The sequence below is a fragment of the Phodopus roborovskii genome, unplaced genomic scaffold (genome assembly GCF_943737965.1).
Source record: "Phodopus roborovskii unplaced genomic scaffold, PHOROB, whole genome shotgun sequence".
NCBI lineage: Eukaryota > Metazoa > Chordata > Mammalia > Rodentia > Cricetidae > Phodopus > Phodopus roborovskii.
Genome location: NW_026126567.1, coordinates 1,703,801 through 1,730,538, shown reverse-complemented (window position 1 = coordinate 1,730,538; position 26,738 = coordinate 1,703,801). Strand labels below are relative to the sequence as shown.

Here is a 26,738-nt window from a genome sequence, read left to right as displayed (position 1 = left end):
TGTGGAGATCATGAAAGGAAGTTTGGCTGCAGGGGCCTGGGGTGAACAGAGCACAGAGGATCTGTAGGGGAATGTAACTCCATGATGGTGAACCCAGTCATCACACATTGGTCAGAGCACCAAGAATGTCCAGCATGGAGAGTGAGTCCTGCCGGGTGTTGATGGTGGCGCACACCTTTAATCCCAGCACTCGGGAGGCAGAGGCAGGTGGATCTTTGTGAGTTCAAGGCCAAGGCCAGCCTGGTCTACAGAGCTAGTTCCAGGACAGGCTCCAAAGCAATACTGTCCTGTCTGAGAAACCCTGTCTCAAAAAAAAAAAAAAAAAAAAAATAGTGAGCCCTGATGGGAACCGTGGACTTCCGGTAAGGCTATGCTGTAGCATTTGCTTCCCCCCCCCGCCCCCCGCTGGGGAATGCTGGCTGGTAGGGAAGCCCATGCGTCTGTGGAGAAAGGGGGTCCCTGCATGTATTGCAGTACATACGTGTGTCTCGTGCCCACAGAGTTTAGCTCAAGGCAGGTGTGGGATAATCTTCGAACTGGAATTACAGATGACCGTGAGCCACCACATGGGAGCTGAAATCCAAACCTAGGTCTTCTGCAAGTGCTTTTAACTACTGAGAAATCTCAACCAGCTCATTATTTTCCAATAAAACAAATCATACAGAATAATGTGAATTGATACAAAGAAAATAATAAAAGTCTTATGTAATCTATACATATTTTTCTTCAGAAGGGCCAGTGGAATGGCTCAGCAGGGGAGGGAGTTTGCTGCCAGGCCTGATGATCTGAGCTCAGTCCCTAGACCAACGGGGGGTGGAAGGAGAGAACTGACCCCTGCAAGCCATCCACATCCATCCTCTGACCTCCGCAAGCGAGCCGTGACACGCACTCACACATGTGCACACACGCATGCACACATAACTAAATACATAGTCATAATTTCTTTAAGTGAGAAGAATCGGTTTTAGAGATGCTGCTGGGGAAGGAGACATAAAAACAGCCCGTCCTCCCGCTACAGGACTGCACACTAAACACGGCAGAGGGCGCTACGCAGCAGGAGCCCCTGCAGGCCATACTGGTGTCACCACACAGCGCCTTTGCAAAAGCTGGAGGTCAGCCTGGAGAGAGAACTGGGAGAGCTCAGGCTGGTGTTGGGGCGTGCCAAGGCTGCTCAGACACCATTCCCACCTGTCTCGTTCCCGCCATGGGAGAAGAAAGCCAGGGAATGCCAGAGTGCGTACAGGACGCCACTTACTTCATGGGCTTTGTTCTCTAACTTCCTTTTCCGAAGAGGAGAAAAGAGCTAAGTGGGTTGCTGAGGTGGCCACCAAGAGGCCAGGAATTTGCTGGTGGCCATCCTGGTCCCTGGGTCCTAGAATCTGGGTGTCCCAGAAACACATACCCGTGAGAACACAAGGGCCGTGCCCCCTGGAAAATCGTGCCATCCCATCCCTCTACTGCTTCACCCAGTTACAGACTGGCTCTCAGCTAAGCCTCTTACAAACACACCGGGCACAAGGACCAAGCCCAGGCCCATTTAGTTCTAAATTCCTCACCCCTCTCAATCTGACCTTGGCTAGCAGACGGCCCACAATTCTCTTCCTTCTCTTTCCACTTTCCTCCACTGACCTCTGTCCTGGCCCAGGCCAAGCTGCCACCTAAGACTCCTCCTTTCTTCCTCCACAACCACCAGAACTCCTGCAGGAGCAGCGCAAAGTAGGGCTTCCCCACCTGCTGGACACAGGAGAGCAGGCTCTCAAACACACCTGCCCAAGCCCCCGGCACCCAGAGTCCCCTCACACCACGGATGTATTGTCCTCGCTGCTAGAACAAGGGAGGGAAGCCCCTAGAATGGCAGCCACCATCTTCTGCGTGCTGGGGAGCTGGGCTGGAACTGGACTGGAGCCGGGAATGAGTATGAAGAGCCCACAGTGGCCTGTAACCGGCACCCCATTTGGAGGTTTCCAGAACCAAGAAAGTGCTGCATCGTCTCAGCAGTGCCCTGAGAGCTAAGGGAAGGCCTGAGGTAATGGCTGCAGCAGAACTATTCAGACAATAGAGACAGCCCAAGCAGCCTCCAAAGGGCCACAGAGACCAGCTCCAACACTCAGCACCAGCCACATCAGTCTGCATGCCCTCTCCCGCTAAGAAATGCCAATCACACAACAGGTGCTCAACAAACCGTGAATTCCACCCCATCTCTTGAGGGGACAAAGTGACAGAACAGATGGAAACTTTTTACCAGAGAAACTACATTAGATCAGACAACCACGTGGAGTCTGGAAGAACACGGCTAAAGGAATCCAGGTGCAACTGAGGGCTGACAGGGGCTGGGAGCGCCCATGTGTCCATCCCAAGTCACAGCAAAGTGGGCCACAGCAGGGCCGTCATGGGCTCTGTCTGCACACTCATCCTGCCCTCTGGCGCCCTCCTCACCCCAGTCCAGCTCTTCCAGCTCACGAAGGGAGTGGGTACCATCCTCTGTTCCAGTAGCAAGGGCCATAACATCCCTGCAGAGCCTAAGACCTTCTGGAAAGGGTTCCAAATCCTCCTCTTGACCCTTGCACACAATCCTAACAGCTAAGAAGTTACAGGCAGGGGCCAGCATGGCGGCTCAGCGGGCAAAGCATGGCCCGAGGTCTGTCTCCGAGGCCCATGTGGCAGGACACAAGTAACTCCTCCATCGTGCCCCCTGACCTCTGCAGGCATGCCACAGTGCTCACACACACAAATAAATTAGCTTAAAATACATCTTCAAAGTCAAGGACAAAACCTACTTCAAAGTGACACCACACAGAAGTGTGTGTGCCTGTACTCCTACCGATTGGGAAACTGAGGCAGGAGGATCGAGAGTTCCAGGCCACCCTGGGCTAGTAAGTTCAAGGCCAGCCTGAGTTACATTATGAGACCTTGTCTCAAATAAAGTTAGTTAAATAAATAAGAGACACTGTCTAGAGTGAATCACAGTTACTGATGGTATTCAACAGAGACAAATGTCAAGGGCCATGTTCAATTTAAAAAAAAAAAAATAATAATAATAACCCTCAGCAGGGGTACAGGATGGAGGAGACTTGGCTAACAAGGTCACAGCAGAGAGCAGACCTTCTGTGAGCCTAACATAAAAGACAGCGCCAGCAGGTCACACGAGTGGAAAGCTGCCCAGCAGACCTCTGCCTGCCCGGCTCACCCATCTGGATCCAGGGAGACAAGACATTGTCTGCTCTGAAGACAAAATTCCAGGGTTTGCAGGGACTAGGAGTCCAGGGACACCTCCCTCCATAAGCTATACACCTGAAGCACAGTGTCCCACCCACCTGACTACCAAATGACCCCTCACCGGGGTCAGCAGCTTCTCCTCAGCAGGCATGGCCCCAACCTCCTACCCTCTCCAACCCAGTAACTCCGCTTACCCCCTGGGCACCACCTTCTAGCCTCAGCAATAAGGACATCTTGGAGGACTACACTGGGACAACGAAGGATGGGCCCACATCAGAACCTGCACCGCTTAACGACCCCCTCTGTGTAAGCCCGTTTCAGGTAACCAGAAAGTAGACTTGGGGTCCCTGGGCCCCGCAAGCTGCCACCTCCCTAGGGTGGCCTCAACGAATAAAACTCTCATCTGTGATTGCCCCGACGACAGGAGGGGCTGACCTACCCAAAATTCTTAGCTCTCAATGTGCACTCTGCCAGGGATTATGCCGAACCTGGCCTGTCCTCCACCATCTATCGACTCTTTTGTGAGGAGAGGGAGGCTTAGACAGGGGCTGTACGGTGTGTGTGGTCCCACGGGACCTCGCTCTGTAGACCCGAACGGCCTCAAGTCTATGCCCATCCCTCTGCCTCGGCCCCCTTGAGTCCCAGGATCTCAGGTGTGGGACGCCATACCTGCCCCTACTGCCTGCGCTTGCCCGTGAAGTCCTACTGATTTGCACGTGGCCTGTGCTGCTTCAACACCTCAAGGCCCTGAAGGCTTACCACCCTGCCCTTCACAGAACAGAGGGCCCCGTGCCTGAGACAAGCGACTCCCTTCTGAAGATCGTGGTCTGCTGGGGATGGAGGTGTCTACCTGAAGCACTGTTTGGGAAGGGCCGGTACTGAAGAGTCTGAGGAGGGCGACATCTGAACACTGCTCGCCCGGCGGATGGAGAAGAACTGGATTTGTGAACGAGAGCGGGAGCGCTGGGGACCTAACCGCGCCCTAGTGGGAGGACACGTCAGTTCTCTCCTACGCCATCACTAGCTCCGGGTCTATAGCTATTTGCCTATAGTTATTACACTTTCAGCTATGTTTTAATGTGTATCACTATCACAGGATCTGACACAAGCGCACAGCTGTGTGTATACATAAACATCCAAGTATATTTATTCCAAAAAGGTACACTGATTCTTGCTAGCCTAACAAAATCTCATAAGGCAAGTTAAAACATGAGGATTTAGACCATGATGACGGCCTCTAGGGCAATTCCTGACCTCCACTAACCAAGATGCAAAGACAAGGCCACAAGGTAGGCTCCAGGACTTCCCGCCATGACGCCACTGCTATGAGTGGCTGTACGGGGAAGGGCTTGGCCACCCTTGAAACGCGGGTGCCAACTACAAAGCCCCATAACACTCAGCAGATGCTCAAATGCACACGGTGAATAAAAATAAAGCAACTTCCACCCCAGCCCCGGGTCACCGGTACCTTTGTTGAAGTCCTTGGGGTCTAGTGACAGACTGTAGCCAGGCAGTGTCTCCAGCAGGAGCTTGTAACAGGCCCTCCAGCCAGGCTCCGAGATGCTAGGGGCCACGCACTGCATGGCCGCCACGCGCTTGAAGAACGCTGACTTGCGGTGGAAACCAATCAGCTCGTAGAGCTCGGACAGGATGCTGTAGCGCTGTATTTTCTCTTCTTCCGAAAGCTGGGGCAGAGAGGGAAAGCGAGACCCATAATGCACCTGGAACCTCGTTCCATAATGGAGGGGGGAGAGCCCGGCCACGGTGAAGAGACCATCCTGAGGCTCTGAGGGACCCCTGTGAACACCCAAGACCTCTTATGAGCCATGGCTCCCGCTAAGAAGGCCCAGGTTCTCGGGCACGAGGGGGTTGTCACACAATGCATGAAAAGGAACAAAAGTCCATCATGACAAGAGAAATAGGGGAGAGGCTGCTCGGCTTCTCTGAACATATCCTGTGGAGCCACGTGATAATACCACCTAACCTAGGCTTAAGACTTCCTGGCCAAGGAACAAAGTAAGTACTGCATGTGCGGTGAATACTTCAGACAAGGGTCAGCAGCTACTGAGTAAATGCAGAGGCTCTGGGACACAGGGCTCTCCAGCTGCACACACACATGCGCACACACATGCATGTGCACACACCTACATGCACACACACGCACACACACATGCATGTGCACACACACGCGCACACACCTACATGCACACACGCGTGCACACGCACATGTGCACATGCACGCAGTGCACACACACATACACACGCACACACATATGCATGCACACATACGCGCATGTGCGCACACACGCACGCGCGCACACCTACATGCATACGTGCACGCACGCGCGCACACATGCATGTGCACACACCTACATGCACACACACGCACGCACACACGCATGCACACACACATACACGCACACGCACATGCACACACCTACATGCACACACACGCACGCACACACGCATGCACACACACATACACGCACACGCACATGCACACACCTACATGCACACACACGCACGCACACACATGCATGTGCACACACCTACATGAACACACACACATGCATGTGCACACACCTACATGAACACACACACGCACACACACACACATGCATGTGCACACACCTACATACACACGCGCGCACACACACGTGCACGCACACACGCACGCACACGCACACACGTATACAGCATGTGTCCTGAATCCCTCGCCCGCCCTGATGCTATCCTGACGACATCCTGGGAGTTTCTTAAACCTAAAATGATGCTAATCCTGTTAACATGTTCATTTTTTAGGAGGGAGAGAGGGACATGTCATCCCGTACATGTCTCATACTGGATAATGCACTGTTGGCCGGGGAGGGGGGGACTAGGAGGGGGAAAGGGTGGGGGGTCAAGGGGGTCGGAGAATGCCGATGCTCTCCGAGAAAATACGCACAAAATGGGTTAATAATGGCACTAGCTGAAAAACAAGCCAGGCCACATTGCTACAGGTCTCTGCGGGGGGGGGGGGGGGGGGGGGGCGGGGGGGGGGGGGGGGGGGGGAAAAACACACCTCCCCCCCCCCCCCCCCCCCACCCCCCCCCCCCCCCTCTCCCCCCCCCCCCCCTCCCCTGCCTGGGGCAGACAGACTCTTCCAGAGTGGCATCATCAGTTTGCACTCACAAGGATGACACACAAGGACCACACTGTGTCGTGTTTGATTCGACGTCAGGGATGCTTGTGGCTTTTGCCATTCTGCTGGTATGTATTGCTTTGCATTTCCAGATAACCAGGCGCTGAGTGCCCTTCCCGGTGATCACTGGCCACGCTTGTATCTCCCTTCGTGAGGTATTTGTTCAAAGCTTCTGGCAGTTTTTTTAAATTAGACTGTTCATCTCACTGGGAGCTGGGCTTGCTCTTCATAGATTTAGTCATACATGTTTGGTGAATATTTTCTCCCAGTCTGACACCAATTTTCTTCCCTAAGAGAATCTTCTGATAAGCAGAAACATGTCACGTGACAGAACTCACACTATCAATTCCCCCTCTCTTGATCAGCAATCCCTGCATCCTCGGTCTAAGAAACCTTGGGTCTCAATGATACCCTGACCCTTCTAGAAATGATACATAGACACTAAACTTGCAGGGGACACAGCCTTGCTTCAGGACTCTAGTGTGACACTATCAGCCATGGCAGAGGACAAGGCGAGAGCTAAAAGAGAAGCAAACGTGTTGACTGCCTCCATCACATACTGGTAAACCCTTTGACCCTCACCTGGACATCCCACATACTGTACATGACAACAGACGCTGATGATGGTGGCCGGAGCTAGGGCCATCTCTGCAGGTAACAGCAAACAGAGGACCAAACCCAGAGCTATGTGGACAATGACTGGGTCGCTTCTGGTTAATACCAGCCTTCGAAGCCTGGGGACAGAGCTTCACTGAGCTACCGTGGGCAGCCCAAGGACCTGGGGGAGTGCAAAGCGGTCCCGGGGGAAATCTTGAGATGCAATCAAGTCCCCACACTCATTTCTGACCCCCGGCTCTTGCAGGGGACATTAATCAGCACATCTTTGTTCTAATTTTCCCTCAGGCTGCATAGTCACGACCTCTGAGTCCAGGGCCCAGATGTTTATGCAAATTCCCGGCAGAAGCATCTCAAAGACACTTGAGATAAAGACCCGTCTTAGTCACAAGATGGGTCACTCTGGTATCAACTCACCACTCCACTTCCAAGCAGAAAACAGGTCCACTTTGTTCTAACAGTAGAAGGAACAGAATTCTGCTGTTAGAACCTTAGGGCAGGGCAGGGCGCAGCACGGTGAACTCAGCAGGTCTGAGCCACAGTCCACTGAGTTACCAGCTCTGCCATTTTGCCTTGTCCTCTGTAAAAGGGAAGACAGGCTAATTTTTTTAGTGCCCAGAAAAACTAAATGAAATAATGTGGATATATAAGACAACGGGAAACATAACCGTCAACAGAGACCTCCACAAGACCTCTAAAAGGGTTATCTCATTTATAAGTTCTGTGTGTGGGCACACACACATGCTCATATATGAATACAGCCGCCCACAGAAGCCAGAAGAAGGCATGAGAGCCTTTGGATCAGAAGTGGTCATCACCCACCAGATGTGGTTGCTGGGAACTGAGCTTTCTTCCTGTCTAAGAGCAGCAAGGGTTCTCCTAACCCTAACATCAAGTCATCTCTCCAGCCCCTGTGGATAAAGATTTAAAAAAAAAAAAATCACAGGATACAACTAAATGAGTCAGCCAGGAATACTAAAGAGAACAGTTAGGCCCTAATCAACCTTCCAAACTGCCGGAACTCGGAGCTCTGAAGAGCGAGTCATCACAGGAAGGGGCTCTGGAACAGCCTGTGATGGCACTCCACACTGATGTGGAAGGCCACAGCCAGCCTCGGACACTCTCAATGCACAAGACGCAGACACTTTCCATTCTCTACACGGTGTCTGCAGCTGTCATACAGAAAGACTGTGGATTCAAAACTACACAGAACTTGCACGTAGCCTGGCATGGTGGCACATGCAGGTAGGCCCAGTAAGGTTCCAGAAGGCTGGAGCACAGAGTCACTTCAGTCCCAGAGTTGGGGATCAACTTGGGCAGCATGGAGAGATATCCACTCAAAAACACTTAATTTAGCTTAAAAATTAAAGTTTACATTTATATACTTACAAAAAAAAAAAAAAAACTAAAGCCCAACCACTTTTCAAATAGTGCCTGTTTTATAAAAAGTTCTTTAGTTACTTTTATGAACTTTGGTTTTTAAGTTACAGCTCCAAATAGGACAGAACCCTGAAGGGACATAGAAACTTAAGAAAGTGGTAAATTCAGAAAATGAAAGGGCAATCTTCTGTCCACGATAATGACACTGGAAATTTCTAGAGCACCTCACCTAATTCAGAAAATGAAGTAAAACAGGAGGTGACCAAAGCAGAATACAGTTGAGTGAAACAGAAACCAACAGATAAAAATAAAGACCGAAAGTTTAGTGCTAAGCCATGGAGGGAGGGGAGGAGGGAGGGGAGGAGGGAGGGGAGGAGGGAGGGGAGGAGGGAGGGGAGGAGGGAAGGGAGGAGGGAGGGGAGGAGGGAGGGGAGGAGGGAGGGGAGGGAGGGAGGGGAGGAGGGAGGGGAGGAGGGAGGGGAGGAGGGAGGGGAGGGAGGGAGGGGAGGAGGGAGGGGAGGAGGGAGGGGAGGAGGGAGGAAAGTGGGGGAAGGTGGTGGTGGCGATGGAAGGGAGAGGCAGACATTCTGTGTTCAAGGAGTAAAAGACAGTATTGTTTGACTTGGCGGGGGAGGTTGGGAAGGTTGAGACAGGGTCTTCCTACATAGCCTAGTTTAGTCTGGAACTCACAATGTAGCTACATTGGCCCTGAACTCTGCCCTCCTCCACCACACAATCTGCAGAGTGTTCTGGTTACAAGCACATAATTCTATGATGGTTAAGATGGCTAAACCCCCCCCCAATTCATCTACAGAAATCTATATGCATCAATGAAATCTTTATGCAAATCCCTCTGACTTCTTTGGGGGGAAAAAAAAACCCATGCTGTTCCTAAATTTCATGAGGAAATGCGGGAGACCCAGAATAGCCAGAAAAATCTTGAAAAAGAACAAAGTTTAAAAAGATATACTTCCAACATTAAAAATTACTGTAAAGCATGGTGGTACAAGCTTGTAATCCCAGCACTTGGGAGGCTGGAGCAGGGGGGCTGCCCAGAATTTGAGGCTAGCCTTGCCTACATAGCAAGTACCAGGCCAGCCTGGTCTACACAGAAACAGTCTGTTAGAAAGAGAGCAGGGAGTTTGGGGCACAGTGATTTCCCCTGAAACACACCCATGCAGTGAGCTAAAACACAGAGAATCTGAGCATCATCAAAAGACACCAAGAAAGGGCAGTAGTGCTGGGCATGGTGGTGGCGCACACCTTTAATCCCAGCACTTAGGAGGCAAAGGCAGGTGGATCTCTGTGAGTTCAAGGCCAGTCTGGTCTACAAAGTGAGTTCCAGAACAACCAGGGCTATACAGAGAAACTCTCAGAAGAAGGAAGGAGGATGAAGAAAGAGGAGGGAGGGAGGGAGGGAGGGAAGGAGGGAGGGAGGGGGGGAGGGGGGAGGAGGGGGAGGGAAGGAGGGAGGGAGGGTAGTAACCATGGTGGACACTTGGGGTCTCAGCCACTCCGAGGATGAAGTATGCCCTGGAATTCAATCCCATGCTGAGCAACAGAGCAGGAAAACAGTAAAAATGGAGCTCATTCCTGCAGAGCAGAAACCTAACAAGAAAGCACCACCCAGATCACACTATACCCTACCACAAGATAGTGAAGGGTTTACAGTCTGGGGGGGTATCGCCTGTGTTTGTGTGCGTGAGTCTCTGAGTTCACGGCCTGGCTCTAAAGATTGCTAAAACCTGGACAGCACTGGAATAGCCATGTGTGAGTGACCAGTGAGCACAGGAAAGGATGTTCAGCAACATGGGGCGTGAAGGAAATGCAGATCCAAACCGGAAGCCAGACATCACTTCCCTTCCACCCCAGTAGCTGCACCCAAAAGGCACTCTGGGCAGGAGGGTACCGAAGAGGTGGGAAGAACAGCGTAGCGATCTGTGTTAGTCAGTCTAATGGTCCCTCAGAACGCTACAGAGTGGTATATGGCCCAAGTGTATGTCCAAGAGGAGTGGAAACATATTTCACAAAACCCATGTGTGAGTGTTCACAACAGTATCATTCAACAGCAGACAGACCGACTGTTGGGAAGCCCCTGCTGCTCACCAGGGCATGGAGGGGAGAGCTGGACCAGTAGACAGAGTGGCCAGTATCTGGCCACAGAAAGGAACCAAGTTCTGACTTCCACTACAGTGGGAACAAACTTGCAAGCACGTGCCAGGCAAGCAAGCTGGACAGAGGACAATGGGCTCCATGCTCTGGGTGGTGGGCAACCAAGCGCTGGCTGTACCTCTCTGGCAATCTTCCAGGAGCCCTGAAGCACTCCCAGATAAAAACTAGGTCTGCTGCACCTAACAAATGGGAAATGATAAAGCAATCCCTCACAGGAGGGCTTTGAAGTGTTAAATGCAGAAAGGCTGTGAACCTCTTCTTCCATAGGACGTAGGACGCCTTGCACCTCTACCAAGGGTAGCCACTGTCATTGCTCAGACTGGTGCCAGCGCCCCACAGAGCAGAAGGATGAATCATGCGTCAGGGATTAGTGAATGTCTGGCCTCTGACAATCACTGTGCCTTCTCCAGAGTCTGTGTGTATTACTAAACTCTCTCCCCCTGAAAACACGGCTTTAACATTCAGCTCAGCTTTAACCTCCTAAGGTAAATACCCTGGAACCTCTACAGAGCAATGAGCGTCTGCCTGCAACGCCCTCTGCTTAGCCATTTGTTTACATCCTGCCTTGTCCTGAAGAAGGATCTAAAATCAATTTTTTTTAAACACAAACACAGTAATAACAAAAAGACAAAAATCAAGGTGAGAAGAAAAATGAGACTATAGTTAAACTGCAACCAGGGAAGGTTTGGTCGGAAGCACGCCCAGCAGCTATAAAATGGGTGTAGTTATTAAAGGTCTCTGTGGGCTCAGCACCAAGGCTCCTAACTACTAAAACAGAGAGGGAAATCGAGATCCCTCAAGCCTGTGAGAACACACTGGCTTACATGTCCCCTTCTCGTCCCTGTGTTAAAAACCACAGCCACCTGCAGGGCACACAGGCTTCTTTCACGACTTTCTCTGGTCACCCTGGAGATCTGAAACTGAGCTCAGTAGGCAGTGCCCTGTCCCAGGGTTGAGCAGGTCTGGCCACCAAGGCTTCCTGACCTTTCTGCAGCCTGACTTCTTACTCTGGAGAGACTGACTGCCCGCCACAGATATCGGCTCTCCTACCAGAATCTTGTTAGACCAGAAACTTCTCGGCTCTCTCTCTCTCTCTCTCTCTCTCTCTCTCTCTCTCTCTCTCTCTCTCTCTCTCTCTCTCTCTCTCTCTCTCTCTCCCTAGCAGACTTCCTTCCCCATTCAATGGTTTCCTTGTAAGAGCCACGGGGTCCCCCGCGGGCTGCCCCTGGAAGCCAGTGCTGACCCTGTCTCAGCATTACCACAGTCCCAACCTCATACCTCCCCTGCCTGCATTCAGCACCCTTCCCCATTCTCCTGCCCGTCTGACTTTGAGCTCAAACTGACAGAAGACTGGGATGCGATCACTCCTGTGCCTACCAGGCTCTTGCAGGGTTTCCTTAGCAACAGCTTCATTAAGGAAACCCATCAGAAAAGAAATGCAAAAAGGCTGTTCTCACATCTGAACAGAGTACCCTGCATAAAATCGGAATGGCTTTGGAAGGAAAACTGGACTGGAGACAAAGAGGCCGCAGGTCTCCTCAAAAAGCCTCATAAGCCAAAACGTTCTTAAAGGGCACGCGGTCTCTCCGGAACTTTGAGATGAAAGGAGGTCAAGGACCTGAGCCTCTGTGTGAGCTGGCAGGTGCCAGTCTAGTTTTCCAAACACTTCTTTGCTAGAACTTTCTCTTAAGGTCCTTGTGTTGTTGGGGGTGGGGGAAGCCACAGGAGGCAGGGTTGCCTTTAAGAACCACAGAAAGGGGGATTAAAATAACAGTGGAAGACTTTGTGAGAGGAGCCCGGGTCCCGCCTCCAGATTCTCCATCTTTAAAACTGGCTGCCAGTGGCGAGGCAGCTGTCCAGACACTGCAGGTGCCTGCAAGCCAGCTGCTGCAGGAACAGTCAGTGCCTGCCACCCACAAGCCTCCCTTCCGTGCATATTTTTCTATGTTGCAACATTGCTTATGTCCCCGGGACCAATGCATCTGGAGCAGCCCCCTAGAAGCCATGCAGTGGGAGCATGTCCCCCCTTTTTTTTTCTGTAGAACCTGGTTCCCCTTCAGCTCAGCTCAACCGTCATGGATCATGACTGTTTGCTGCTCAGTGAGCTTCAAAAGCAGGCAGGCAGGCAGGCGCCTGTGAAACCTTCATGGTCAGCACACAGATCTGTACGTAGCCAGCCATTTGCTGTCATGTGGGAGTGCCAGATAATTACCACAAACCAGCCAACACAGGCTGTGCTTGCACTTACACACACACACACACACACACACACACACACACACACACACACACACTGAGAGAGAGAGAGAGAGAGAGAGAGAGAGAGAGAGAGAGGACGCATCTATTCTGTAGAGACCCTTCCCAGCACAGCTGAAGCCCCATGTGTCATTCATCCGTTCAGATGTCCATGCAGAGATTTTTAAAGACAGAAGGGACTTCTGCTAATCACATCGCCATTCCTTCCAAAATGCCCACATTTGACCAAGCCATGCATTCCCATCGGTTCCACACTTAATCAAGTACCAAAAGCTTGTCCTACTTCGGAAAAACTACAGGCCCTTCTTTTTACTGTGATTATAAAATCCCACCAGAACTCATTATTTTGCTGCCTGCTCTGCTGGCAGACAAACGCCCCGGGATGAGTCAACAACAAACAGCCTTCCTCTTTGGGCAGACTAGGAGAAGCCAGGAACTGCTCTGTGCCGCAGGGCCACGTTTGCCACGGAGCACCACTGCCCTCTAGTGTTTGCCTGAGGCCATGCACTTCGATAGCAGAGCTAGTCCAAATCAACGCCCACACGTTTTCAGAGAAAACATTTTATTTTGCAAAATGTGTGTTTGCATGCCCAACTGTGAAAACAGTTTTGCAGCATATGCCCAAACCCCCTGCCTTTAATCTGTAAAGGTAACTTCAGTAACTGCAGACGCAAAGCTGAGCTGGGATAATTGGGAGCCACCCAGCACTCGGGATCCAGCTGAGCCTAACAGACTCCATTCCCCGGACCTTCCAGGTGTGTTTGGAGACTCTGCTATACCTTAAAGATATCTTCTGAAACCCCTAGGCATGAAGACAGCAGGAGCAGCCTGCTGCAGACCGGTGGACGGACACGGGACCATCTATCAGGCTTCCCTGGATCCTTCCCAGCAAACCCAATGAAGCCCAGCACTCCTCACTTTGAGAGCATGGCTTATAGCAGGGTCCCACCCTCCTACCCTTGACGCACCAGTGCCCTCGCTGTCCTTTGGCGAAACATGACCAGCTTGACCCCTGTGGGCCCTCCATGCTCCAGGCCACTGAGGTTCTAGCATCCCACCATGCCACCTCTGCCCTTCAGCCACTTGGGTATTGGTGGGACTCAACTGTGCTGTATCCCAATCAATGTACACTTCACTAAGCTTTGTGTATGCCTGGCCTGGGCCATCCCGTCCTCCAGTCCTCTACGAGACCTGTATGTAGCCCTGGCATCTCTGGAGAGCACAGCCTAGAAGGCAAGTGATATAGCTCAGCACGGAAAGGAGATGCCACTAAGCCTGACAACTGAAGTCAGGGACCCACACAGGGGAAGGAGAGGACGGACTATCCAAGTTGTGCTCCGGCCACACGCATGCTGTGGCACAGGTGCCCACACGCATGCACAGATGCACGCAAATAAAATGAATGTAATCATAATACACGTACACACACGTTCACAGGGCTTGGCCCAGTGTTGGGCCCTGAGCAGAGCCGAGTCAAACGGTAAATGTCAGCTTCCTGGAGGCTGGCATCTTGCCTTGGGCCATTTCCCAGGTAACTGACGTTCCTACATCGAAGCACCAAATTTCGCCTCTTCTGCCTCCTGATTTCAGGAAACCAACAGAGAACAGAAGCTGGGGCCTGCCCTGGCCTTCCCTGAGGACACTGGGTGCAGCCGGTCTCTCGATTCTCCCTCACTGTGAGGCCACAGGTGTCCGTCCCCCTATATGGAATGGCCAGCAAAACTGGGGAAATCTCCCTCTGTGGCCGAGCTGACAACTGACACTTCAGACAGCCCCTTAGACTATCCTAAGGGGGGCTCTACAGCAAGTAGGACTCAGGGAGGCCAAGAGTTCCCGGCAGCTGTCAGCCATCTGACGCGGGGGCTGGAGATGAACTCGGGTCTCGGCAAGAGCAGAATGTGCTGTCACTCCAGCCTCGGGTTAATCTATTAAGCTATTTTTCCTTCCAAAGAAAAGAATCTCTGGGGGGGGGGGGGGCCGAGACTCGGCTGAGCACCGTCTGCTCTTCCAGATGGACCCAGGTTCAATTCCCAGCACCCACGCAGCAGCTCACAAGTCTAACTCCAGTTCCAGGGGATCCGACAACCTAACACAGACAGACATGTAGACAAAACACCAATGCACATAAGATAAAAATAAATAAATCATTTTTAAAAAATATAATAATCTCTGCGGTGAACGTGGCAACCATCAGCGTATCAAGCACAAGTGACTGGATGGGAGTCTGGCTGCCATCATGCTTTCTGCGTGTGTGGGTGGAATGGCTCTGAAGTCCCTCCTGCCCTCTGCCCTGTCTGCCCAACGGCCCACACTTCCCTCACTCTCATCAAGGCCAACAGTGTGGTTCTTTTTTTTTTTTTTTTTTTTTTTTGGTTTTTTCCAAGACTGGGTTTCTCTGTGCAGCTTTGAAATCTGTCCTGGCACTCACTCTGAAGCCCAGGCTGGCCTCAAACTCACAAAGATCCGCCTGCCTCTGCTTCCCAAGCACTGGGATGAAAGGTGTGTGCCACCACCACCTGGCAACAGTGTGGTTCTTATCTGCACACCAAATGCAGCCTGCCTTTTGCCTCTCAGAGCACAGTGGCCAATTGCAATTACTCTCCCTGGTCGTATCCTCCTCAGGCGCCAGGCTTCTATGTTTCAGCCTTTTCGCCTTCCCAAAACAGCCTAGACTCACAGACAGCTCACCCTGGACCCTTCACCACCCAGATCTTGCCCTACTGTGCCCTTAGAGCAGACCCCAAAGTCTCTGCCCTCCTTGCCACACATCCTACTGGCTGCATTCTCTGCTTCCATCATGGCTTCTGTGAGAGTCAGACTCCTAGCACTCTATTCTGCCTTCCGGGGTCACCTCCAATGACCCTAGGTCCTTGGGCCACCTGCTCCCCTTATGAACGCGTGTCATTCATAAGCCGCTCACTACCTGCCTTCCCTATGAGTCTGCCTCTCAGTGACGGCGGGGTGGCTGCTTCTCTCTAGGTCTATTTTAACAGGGTGTCTACTCAGCCAGGGTTCTTGGGCCGACTGCTGCCTGCTGGAGCCCTGGCTCCCTTGGCTTTGCTACAGATCCGCTCCACCTGGCTGCACGTGGCTAACAGCCTCCAGGCCTCTAGGCTGGGGAGCACTGTGGTCAATCCACCTCAGTGTGCTCTTTGGGCTCAGGTTTAACCAACATTTGTGCGGTACCTGGTGGGGGACAGAAGCCACACAAGCCTCAGGTTTTACAAACCCAACAGCCCAGCATTACCAATGGCAACCATTTCACAAGTGACAAAGGCAAGAGCCGAGAGAGGCATGTCAAGGTTGCAACGGTGGCAAAAAAAAAAAAAAATTGGGGCAAGATGGTGAACTCTGAATTTTGAAAATATCCAGAAGTGGAGATGATGGGCACACAAATAATCACATGTATTTGGCTCATGGGCTAGGACCCATTGATTTTTTTTCATGCTGCACAATCACTGAGCTGGATCATGAGTGACACATTCCAGGAGACCTGAGTCACCAGCCACAGAGATGGACAGGCACGTGCTCACCTGCCTCAGGTTGATGTACACAGCGTTCTGCAGAAACTCCGACGCTTCCATGCCACGCTTCTGAATAGCCAGGACACGCACGGCCTTGACACACGCTTCCAGCTCAATCACCCCGGCATTCTTATACTGGAGGTATAAAGTAAACATGTCCATCAGCAAGAAAAGCAAGGATGTTTCCAGAGTTAGGAAGCTGCCACGGAGATTCCAGATGTCCCCAGCAGCACTTCCCGCGCGCAAAGCCCTTGGTGTCCTCTGGGAGAGTCTGTCTTAGTGGTTACAAGTTGGAGTAAACCTATGACCATCTAAGTGTGTTGCACTGATTAAAATCATATAATCACAATGCTTGCTATGCTACAGGTTTCCAGAGGGGGCAGGCAGGCTGAGGTCCCTTCAAGACCAGAAGTGATTAGCATTTAGAGGAGTTTGGGTTTGGGGATTTGGATTTTCGGGTTAGGGATGCTCAGGCCATATAATGGATGGATGCTCTGCCGTTTTTAATTAAATGTTGCTCTCACACTTGCAGCTTTAATGCAGCTATTGGGAATGCGTTGCCTTTTGCAGGAGACATCTGGGCTGTGTTCAGTGCTGCTGATCTTGTCTCAGAGCCACCTGTACCCACACCTCAGGCACTGAAACAGAACAGGTTCTGTGGGACTCATCTGAACCACTGCTACTTACAGAGGTGGTTCTCAACCTGAGGGTCACAACACCCGCCCCCCACCCAGGGATCACCTGCATATCAGGTGTCTTTACATTTACCATTCATAACAGTAGCAGAATTGCAGTCATGAGGTAGCAATGAAAGTAACTTTATGGTTGGTGGGGGTCACCAAAACATGAGGAACTGTATTAAAGGGTCACACTCAGCTTTAGGAAGGCTGAGAACCACTGACTTGCTCCCATGGGACAGAGAAAGAATTCAGCACCATGGACAGCCCTCAAGAACCTTGGATAGCGCTCCTGCGCCTCAGAAAGCGCTCAGGCTCAGAGGAACTAGGTAGCAAACTGCAGTGTCCCTGCCCAGGAGCATCTTACAACGTATTCTCAAGCTACCGGTATAAACAAAACAGATCTGGGATGCATGAGTGTAAGCAGAGGGCGCGAGTGATGACAGACATTCACCAACGACTGCCTGGACGTAAGGACCAAATGAGCACAGTTCTCTGCTCTACCAGATCACTGCCCTACTGTCTGTGCACACTTGATGATGGCCCAGTTACACACACACACACACACACACACACACACACACACACACACACACACGACACTGGTGAGGACAGGTGACGTGAGCCTATTTTCTTGTGCCTAAAGAAAGGTGTACGGTGGGGCTGGAGAGATGGCTCAGAGGTTGAGAGCACTGCCTGGCTGTTCTTCCAGAGGACCTGAGATCGATTCCCAGCAACCACACCATGGTGGCTCACAACCATCTCTAGTGAGATTTGGTGCCCTCTTCCGACATGCAGGCAAAAACACTGTACATATGAAAGATAAATAAATCTTACAAAAGAAAAGAAAGAAAGATGTAAGGCTGCAGATGGTCTGAGGTTCCCACCAAGTCTCAGTGGGAAACACAGAAATGAGAACGTGGCTCAGGAAAAGCAAGGCATGGATTTCCCCCTTCCATCTGCATTACCTACAATATGAGGGGCAGGCTTTGCCCAGGTGCCATGCACAATACTGAACCCAGGAAGAGGAGGCGATAACCAATGCTTCACTGAGCAGTGTTAATGAGCCTGCCACTGTGCTGGCCATTTCTATATGTAAAAATCATTGACCCTGATTAAGCACTCGATGCAGCAGAGAGACGAGAAAACAGCATCCGAGGCTGAAGACGTGAAGAGTCGGATGGTTAGAGGCAGCAGAGGGGAGCTCTGTCCACATCCTAACGTCAGACTGCTGTCTACTCTGCACAGTGTAGAAGGGCCATTCTGGGGACAGAGCTCCCTGACTCCTCTGCTGTGCCAGGCAGACCAGTCCCCCCCCACCCCCACCCCGCCCGCCCCAGAGGCGAAATTCCAATGTTCACTAACACGGTACACTGTGATGGTGGTCACTGAGGCCCTGGCCTGGCTGGTGAAGTACCACCCACCTGAAGGAAGCCACAGTGTGGCCCACAATGGTAAGAGGGTAGGTCTCAAGTGTGCACAGGTAGAACCCTATTTCTCCAGGCCTACACCACCTTCTTACAGCCTCATAAAATCTCATTATGGTGTTCTTCTTGAAGACTTTTTCTAAACTAGACATGAAAAGGCTCTGCAAGGGGGGCGGGATTAATTTGACTTTTTTTTTTTTTTTTTTAATGGCTAGCTTTAAAATGAACATTAAAAAGTCAATCTGGGGCCAGCAACATGGCTCAGCAAGTAAAAACACTTGTCACACAGACTGGCAACCTGAGTTCCTGAGTTCAATTCCTGGGACTGACAGGATGGAAGGGGAAAAATCAATACCATAAGTGTACTCCAGCCTCCAGATACATGCACACGCAAGCACTAAATAAACAAATGTCATTTTTTAACAGAGAAAGCTGTGTTTCTTTTGTTTGCTTTGTTGAGACAGGATGTCTCTGTGTAGCCCTGGATGTCCTGGAACTTGCTCTGTAGACCAGGCTGGCATAGAACTCACGAAGATCCACCCCGACAAGTGCCGTCACGGCCTGGCTTAGCAAACTACATTTCTATCCAACAGCTTAAACAGACAGGATGGCAAGAAATTCCACTTGTAAAATAAGCAAAGAGACACACAATAGTTCGGAATACAAAGAAGCATCCAATCAGTTGTATTCTATACAGGAAACACTCACACACTATGCAGAGAGGGCAGAATGCTCATGTAAAAATGCAGGGCCCCTGGCACCTCCTGCAGAGGCTACAGCACTGGGAGGAGGAGGAAGTTCTTCCTAGAATAAGCAGCTTACTGTGTATTCCACCAAACGCCAACTTTACATTACATCAAATAATGTATTTTAGAATTGCTCAAGAATAATAAACCTATCATCCCAACCAGAAAGAAGATTTCACAAGGCAGGCTGGGAAGGGCTCAATGCAGGCTAGGGAGGCTCAGTGCAGGCTGGGGAGGCTCAGTGCAGGCTGGGGAGGCTCAGTGCAGGCTGGGAAGTGCTCAGTGCAGGCTGGGGAGGCTCAGTGCAGGCTGGGGAGGCTCAGTGCAGGGGGGGGGGGGGGGGGGGGGGGCGGGGGGCTCGTGCGGCTGGGGAGGCTCGTGCAGGCTGGGAAGTGCTCAGTGGGGGGGGGGGGGGCCGTCAGGCTGGGGAGGCTCAGTGCAGGCTGGGAAGTGCTCAGTGCAGGCTGGGGAAGGCTCAGTGCAGGCTGGGGAGACTCAGTGCAGGCTGGGGAGACTCAGTGCAGGCTGGGGGGGGGGGGGGGGGGGGGGGGGGGGGGGGGGGGGGGGGGGGGGGGGGGGGGGGGGGGGGGGGGGGGGGGAAGGCTCAGTGCAGGCTGGGGAGGGCTCAGTGCAGGCTGGGGAGGCTCAGTGCAGGCTGGGGAAGGCTCAGTGCAGGCTGGGGAGGCTCAGTGCAGGCTGGGGAGGGCTCAGTGCAGGCTGGGGAGGGTTCAGCTCAGGTTGGAGGCAAATCACAGTAATCCAAAGACAGTGGGGGTCAACTGGGAGCCACCATGACCTGTGCTGCCAGCAGAGGCAGGGGGATCTCTGTGAGTTCAAGGCCAGTTTGTTCTACAGTGTGAGTTCCAGGACAGCCAGAGCTATACAGAGAAACCCTGCCTCAATAATAATAATAATAATAATAAGAAGAAGAAGAAGAAGAAGAAGAAGAAGAAGAAGAAGAAGAAGAAGAAGAAGAAGAAGAAGAGGAAGAAGAAGAAGGTTGGACTGGAGCTCAATGTTAGCACTTAACCTAGCTTGTGAAGGGTCTGGGTTCAATCCCTAGCACCTCAAAAATAAATAAATAAATGAATAAATGGAGCAGTGAGCCATGGGTACTCACAGTCTTGACATGGGAGGTGCTAGAACACAGAGAACAGACACCGCTTATGCCAGAGAAGAAGTTCACCTCCAAGTAAAGTTTTCGTGCCGTTTTTATAACATGACCGCTCACATTGTGTGCTGGCTGGTTTTATGTCAACTTGCCACAAGATAGAGTCATGTGAGAGGAAGGAATCTAGACTTGAGAAAATTCCTGCATAAGATCGGGCTGCAAGGGGTTGGGGATTTAGCCCAATGGTAGAACACTTGCCTAGAGAGCACAAGGCCCTGAGCTCCAAGAGGAAAAAAAAGATCAAGTTGCAGGCAAGCACATAGCACATTTTCTTAATTTGTGATTGGTGGGGGAGGGCCCAGCCCATGGTGGGTGGTGTCATCTCTGGATTGGAAGCCCTGGGATCTATAAAAAAAGCAGACCAAACAAGCCATGGGGAGCAAGCCAGTAAGCAGCACCCTCCAACGCCTCTGCATCAGCTCCTGCCTCCAGGTCCCTGCCCTGTTTGAGCGCCTGCCCTGACTTCCTTCAATGACATGGAAGTGTAGGCAAAATAAACCCATTTCTCCCCAGGTTGCTTTTGGTCATAACAGTAATCCTAACTAGGACACCCTGGTTTTCAGAAGTCTAGAAAGCTGATGTAGAAATATCAACAATGATTATCCCTGAATGGGCTATGATGACCTTTTTCCAAACTTATGCTAAATATATACTGTTTGTAATCAGAAAAAAAAAATAAACATTTTAGGCATATGGTGCTATGTACTGGAGAATAATACAATGTTTACAAAGCAAGTAAGAAAAATAGGTTGGTGAGACAGCTCAGAGGGTAAAGCACTTGTGTCTCGCCTGATAATCTGAGTCTCGTCACCACGACCCACGTGGTGGAGGGAAGAAACCACCCCTCCGTATTGTTCTCTGACCTTCACATGTGTGCACGCACGCACACGCACGCATGCACACACACACACACACACACACACACACACAGAGTAACATCAACGAAACTGACGTATAATCTGCGTTGGATATTTTTTTTTAAGATACTGCAACACGACACAACGTCATCAACAGGGAGCTTTGTGGTTGGAAAGACACAACAAGGGCATGAAAACTGTACAAAGCCATCGAGTCACCTTGCTGTAATATGAAATGGCCTCTTTGTATTTGTCAATTATGTCCTCAGGGCTCAGGCAGTTCTTGGCACGTCCGATCTCAGTACTGGTGTCAGGGTTTATGCCATTGGTGGTGAGGGCGCCTGCAGACAGAAAAAGAGAAGACAGTCTTTTGCTTCTTCCTTCTTATTCCCTCATTACTTTAAGGAGGAGTGTGTGGGAGACAGGGCCTCAGTGCATGCCACTGAAGTCTAAACCCCGTTCGGTCTTCAGGTTATACTCGGGCTGTAGCAGTCTCAACTGCATTGTATGCAGTGTTAACTAACTCTGATGAGCTAACCCTCTCTGTGAAGATTTTCCATTAAAGAACATGAAAGTAGCATACATAAAAGTAGCATAAGGACAATGACCCAGGGACCACACTGAGGCCTCAAAGGAGGGAAAACGTATGAGCCACTTCCTGAGCTGTACAGCAGCCAAGAAAATTACTTAAAAGTGCTAGTCGCCTGTCCACGGCTGTCGTTTTTCTATTTCTGACCGACCCTTGCCACCAAACTCACACAGGGGAAGAGCTGTGGAGAACTCCCACCTTCAGAACAGAAGAAACTACAGAGATAACTCCAACTGGGAGAAGAAAAGACGTAACTGTCTTTGATGCTAGAGAACACTCAAAATCTACCTGGTTTAAACCTTGGTGTCTAAGCTTCTCCTAAGTCACGTGGTAATCTTACAGACAAGGGCATCTCCCAAAAGGCCCACTGCCCCTACCTTCGGCTCAGGGCCCAGTGTTCTAACTGCGAGGGCCAGGGTGCTCTTTGCACACTGCCACGGGCGCCACAAAAGTGCACGTGGTACCAGGTCCTCTCATCCAGGGCCAGTTTTGGGACAAGACAGGAGAATAATGAGTACATAGAGATGTGGGAAGACGGACTTGTGATGGAGAGATGAAGAGCTAAGCTAGGAGACTGCAAAATGGGGAGAAGAAAGAGCATCGTGTGTAAAATCCTCTTGCAATAAAGAGAGAGAGAGCTTTAGGAGAGGCATGAGGAGGAAGCGGGAGGAAGAAAGCATCTCAAATCCGTCTGTCCTTTGTAAGAACTAGATTCAAATCCATGAGGGCCAGGGTCACAAGACTTGGGCATTCACAGGCCCAGGCTGATTCAAGAACACAGCTATGGCACCTGGGGTTAGCATACCTGCCATCCAGTAGAGGAAGCCAGCACCTGCAGTACTGCACCACCTGCACCCCCTGCACCACTGCAACACCTGCATCACTGCACCACTGCACCACCTGCGCCATCTGCGCCACTGCATCACTGCACCACTGCACCACCTGCGCCACCTGCACCACTGCATCACTGCACCACTGCACCACCTGCGCCACCTGCACCACTGCAACACCTGCATCACTGCACCACTGCACCACCTGCGCCACCTGCACCACTGCATCACTGCACCACTGCACCACCTGCGCCACCTGCACCACTGCATCACTGCACCACTGCACCCCTGCACCACTGCCACCTGCACCACTGCATCACTGCACCACTGCACCACCTGCATCACTGCACCACTGCATCACTGCACCACTGCATCACTGCACCACCTGCGCCACCTGCATCACCTGCATCACTGCACCACTGCACCACTGCAACACCTGCACCACTGCACCACCTGCATCACCTGCCACTGCACCACCTTAACACTGGAAGTGGCACCGGGACAGTGGCAAGTCTGCAGCTCACCCTTGCAGAGCTGAGAGCACTAAGTTGCGGATGGTAAGATGTGTACATTTTAAGATGTTATAAAAATTGTGAGGCTGGTGAGATGGTTTGGGCAGTATGGTGCCGGCTGCTGAAACTGACCTCAGTTTGATTTCCCAAGACTCGCAGGGTAGAAAGAGAGAAGTGGCTCCCACCAACTGACCCCCACATGCTCCCTGGGGCTGCTGTGTACCCACACACACACACACCAAGTAATAATGAAACTTGAGCACTTGAATTGGAGCTTTAAAGATGGACACGTGCTTACAATTCCAGGACACAGGCTGAAGCAAGAGTTCAAAGCCAGCCTAGACTAGAGAGGAAGTTCAAACCCAAACCAGGCTATAAGACCCTGTCTCTTAAAAAAAAAAAAAAATAGGTGATAGATAGATAGACAGACAGACAGACAGGCAAACATGGATGTCCTGTTGTCTCTCTTATGAGGTACAGAGAGAGAACGAAATGAATAAATAAAAATGCCTGGCCTTGATTAAAAGAGGAAGAGGAAGCCTCCATACAAGGTGGCTTAAATCCTTCAAATTTGCTGTTCTCTTTAAAATAAGTTTCAGATATTTTATTTGCTGTGTACTGTGGGACCTATTTTTAATATTAAATAAAATTCTTTTGAGTGTTTTTGTTTGGTTGGGTTTTGGTTTTTTTTGTTTTTTTGTTTTTTTGTTTTTTTGTTTTTTTTGAGACAGGGTCATTCTATGAACTCTGGCTGGCCTGGAACTTGCTGTATAAGGCCTAGTTAGCCTCAAACTCAAAGACATCACCTGCCTCTGCCTTCCAACTATAGGGATTAAAGGTTGCACCACCATACCCACCCTCTAAATAAAATTTGTAAACACAAATGGGAGGGGGAGGTAATGAACATCTCAATGCCAATAAATTACATAATCCAGATGAAACGGGAAAGCTCTTAGAAAGATACAAAATACCTAAGAAGGAAAGGGAAATCTGGAAAGCCCAAAGACATTGAGCTAATGACCAAAAGCATTCCAAGAAAGAAAATCAAGGTGCAGATGGCCTCAGTGGTGAAGTCTACCAAGTTTCTATGAGTAAATAAACATACTCTACCCAAAAACACCAAAGGAAGGGGCACTATCAGCAACTCGCTTAGTGAGGCCAACACTGCCCTAACACCAAAGCAGAGGAGAACTGGGCAGGGAGAAACCCCAGCCCCAGAAAATCCATGCTTAACAGCCAGTGTGTGTCCTTCATGAGCTTGGACACTAACATTTCCCCCTAACAAGAGCTCACTGAACCAGGCAAACTACAGACAATCACAGGGTATGAGCAAGGGAGGAGAGAACAGCTTCAGATCTAAAAATCCAATTATCACAGTGTGTGTGCGTGAATAAAGGACAAAGGATGCAGGATCGTCTAGATGAGGAGGGGAAAGACATAAAAATCCAACACTTTCCCAATCGAAACCCTTCCCACACTAGAACAGATGAGATGCTCTCATGCTGATAAGGGAATGTTAGCTTTAAAACCAACCTACAGCTAACACCATACTAATAATGATAAGAGGCTCAGAACCCCAGGGTAAGGTCTCAGCCAGGACATCCAGATCCAAAAGCAAGAAGTTTGTTTTCAGGGGCCATGATCTTGCACACGAGAGACTGTAACAAAACCCACTGAGCCAATAAATGAAGTCAGACGGGCTGTAGGGTAAAAGGGTTCAACACCTAAAAGATCAAATGCCTCAGTATGCTTTGCAGCTAACCGGGTGGTAATGATATTATGACAAGTCCACTCCGAAGTATTTAAACAGCTAAGAATAAGTGAGATGGGCTGGGGAAATGGTCCAGGAGTTAACAGCACTTGCTGCTCTTGCAGAGAACCAGTTTGGTTCCTAGAACCCACATCACGTGACCCACACTACTTGTCATGCCCAGCTCCAGGGGATCCAATGCCGCCTTCGTCTGGCCTTGGTAAAGACATACACCCATGTGCACACACATGCACACATACATCTAAACAATAAATATTTTTAAAATTATTTTTTAAAATGCACTATATATATATATATATATATATATATATACACACACACACACACACACACACACACTCTCTCTCTCTCTCTCTCTGAAAATTGTAATTTTCAGAGCTGAAAAAAATTAAAGATACATGGCCAAGAAATACCACTTGCCTAACCTTGATCCCCAAAATGCAGGGGTAAAAAAAAAAAGAGAGAGAGAACAAAGAGAAAATAAGTAGAAAGATATTCCATGTCCATGGTTTGGAAAATTCAGTGTTCTTTGTTTTTCTATATGCAGAGGCATATGTACATGCCTATGCTGTATGTGCCTGTGTATGGATACAGACACTGAATGCAGTACCCATGGAGCCCAATAGAGGGCAGTGGATTTCCTGGAGCTGGAGTTATAAGCAATCACGTTGTAGGATGGGAACCAAACTCGGGGCTTCCCCAAGAGTAGTAAATGTTCTTAACTGCTGAATCGTCTCTCCAGCCCTAGAAGACGCAATATTGTTTCATGTGTTTATTTTATGGCGTTTTGTTTGAGACAGGGTTTCTCTGTGTAGCCCTGGCTATCCTGGAACTCACTCTGTAGACCAGGCTGGCTTCAGATTCAGAGATCTGTCTGTCTCTGCCTCCCAAGTGCTGGGATTAAAGGCATGCACCATCACCACCCAGCTAGATGTAATATTCTTTAGCTGACAGTAGGTAATGCACCCCGTGTTGGTCTACAGACTCAGAAAAATCACTATTAAAATCCTGGCAAGATTCTTTTCAGGAACTGACTATCTATCCCTAAAATTCACATGGAAATTCAAGGAACCTCAAAGAAAAATGAAGTGAGTACTAATTTTAAATGTGTCTATTTTGTTTTTCCTTATCCTTTAAAACTCTACAGTGGACATGATTTTGACAAGTCATGTTTAAAAGTATACACGTAACCCCCTGAAATAATTATGAAGATGTAAATAAATGCTTAGTAAAAAGAAATCTTAATAAGCATGCTGCTAAACTCTCATAAACTGCAAACAGAAGTCATAGCACATCACACTCCATGGGAAGTTTACCATACTAACCAAAGCTTTTTGGAGGCTCTAATTCAGTAACAAAGAAACAAAGGTAGACTCCATGTGATAACCAACCCCACCGATGATATGGAGAGGAAAGGCCTAGAAATGCCCATGCTGATACTAGTTCAACAGGTCAGCGCTGACTCTTTTCTTCAGAGACTGAAGTTTCATACATAAGTCAGGATAAATTTGGTGAAACTGTACGAGACCCAGAGCTGCCTTTTAAATAGAACTGTAAAGGTAAGCCACTTGAAAATCTACAAAATACTCAAACAGACTGAAAGAAATACACAAGCACCTGTGACACATAGTTGGGGTGGCTCCGTCCCACAGACATGCAAATGCCTTTGTTTACTATGGAGTGCTACATACTTTAACCCAGAAAGAATATCATGGCCAGGTGGTGGTGGTGCACGCCTTTAATCCCAGCACTCAGGAGGCAGAGGCAGGTGGATCTCTGTGAGTTCGAGGCCAGCCTGGTCTGCAGGGAAGAGT

The 26,738-nt window shown here is 50.2% G+C and overlaps 1 protein-coding gene across 4 annotated transcripts in view; it reads right to left on the bottom strand.

Moving 5' to 3' along the window:
- Positions 1 to 26,738, bottom strand: part of Trappc9 (trafficking protein particle complex subunit 9) — a 405,567-nt gene that overhangs the window by 356,555 nt on the left and 22,274 nt on the right. For all 4 annotated transcript variants that reach the window (XM_051202715.1, XM_051202717.1, XM_051202714.1 and 1 more), the window contains 3 exons: positions 21,442 to 21,563; positions 16,354 to 16,479; positions 4,685 to 4,901 (listed from right to left, as the gene is read on the bottom strand). In XM_051202715.1, coding sequence (XP_051058672.1) covers positions 4,685 to 4,901; positions 16,354 to 16,479; positions 21,442 to 21,563 — 465 coding nt within the window. The remainder of the gene's footprint in view (positions 1 to 4,684; positions 4,902 to 16,353; positions 16,480 to 21,441; positions 21,564 to 26,738) is intronic.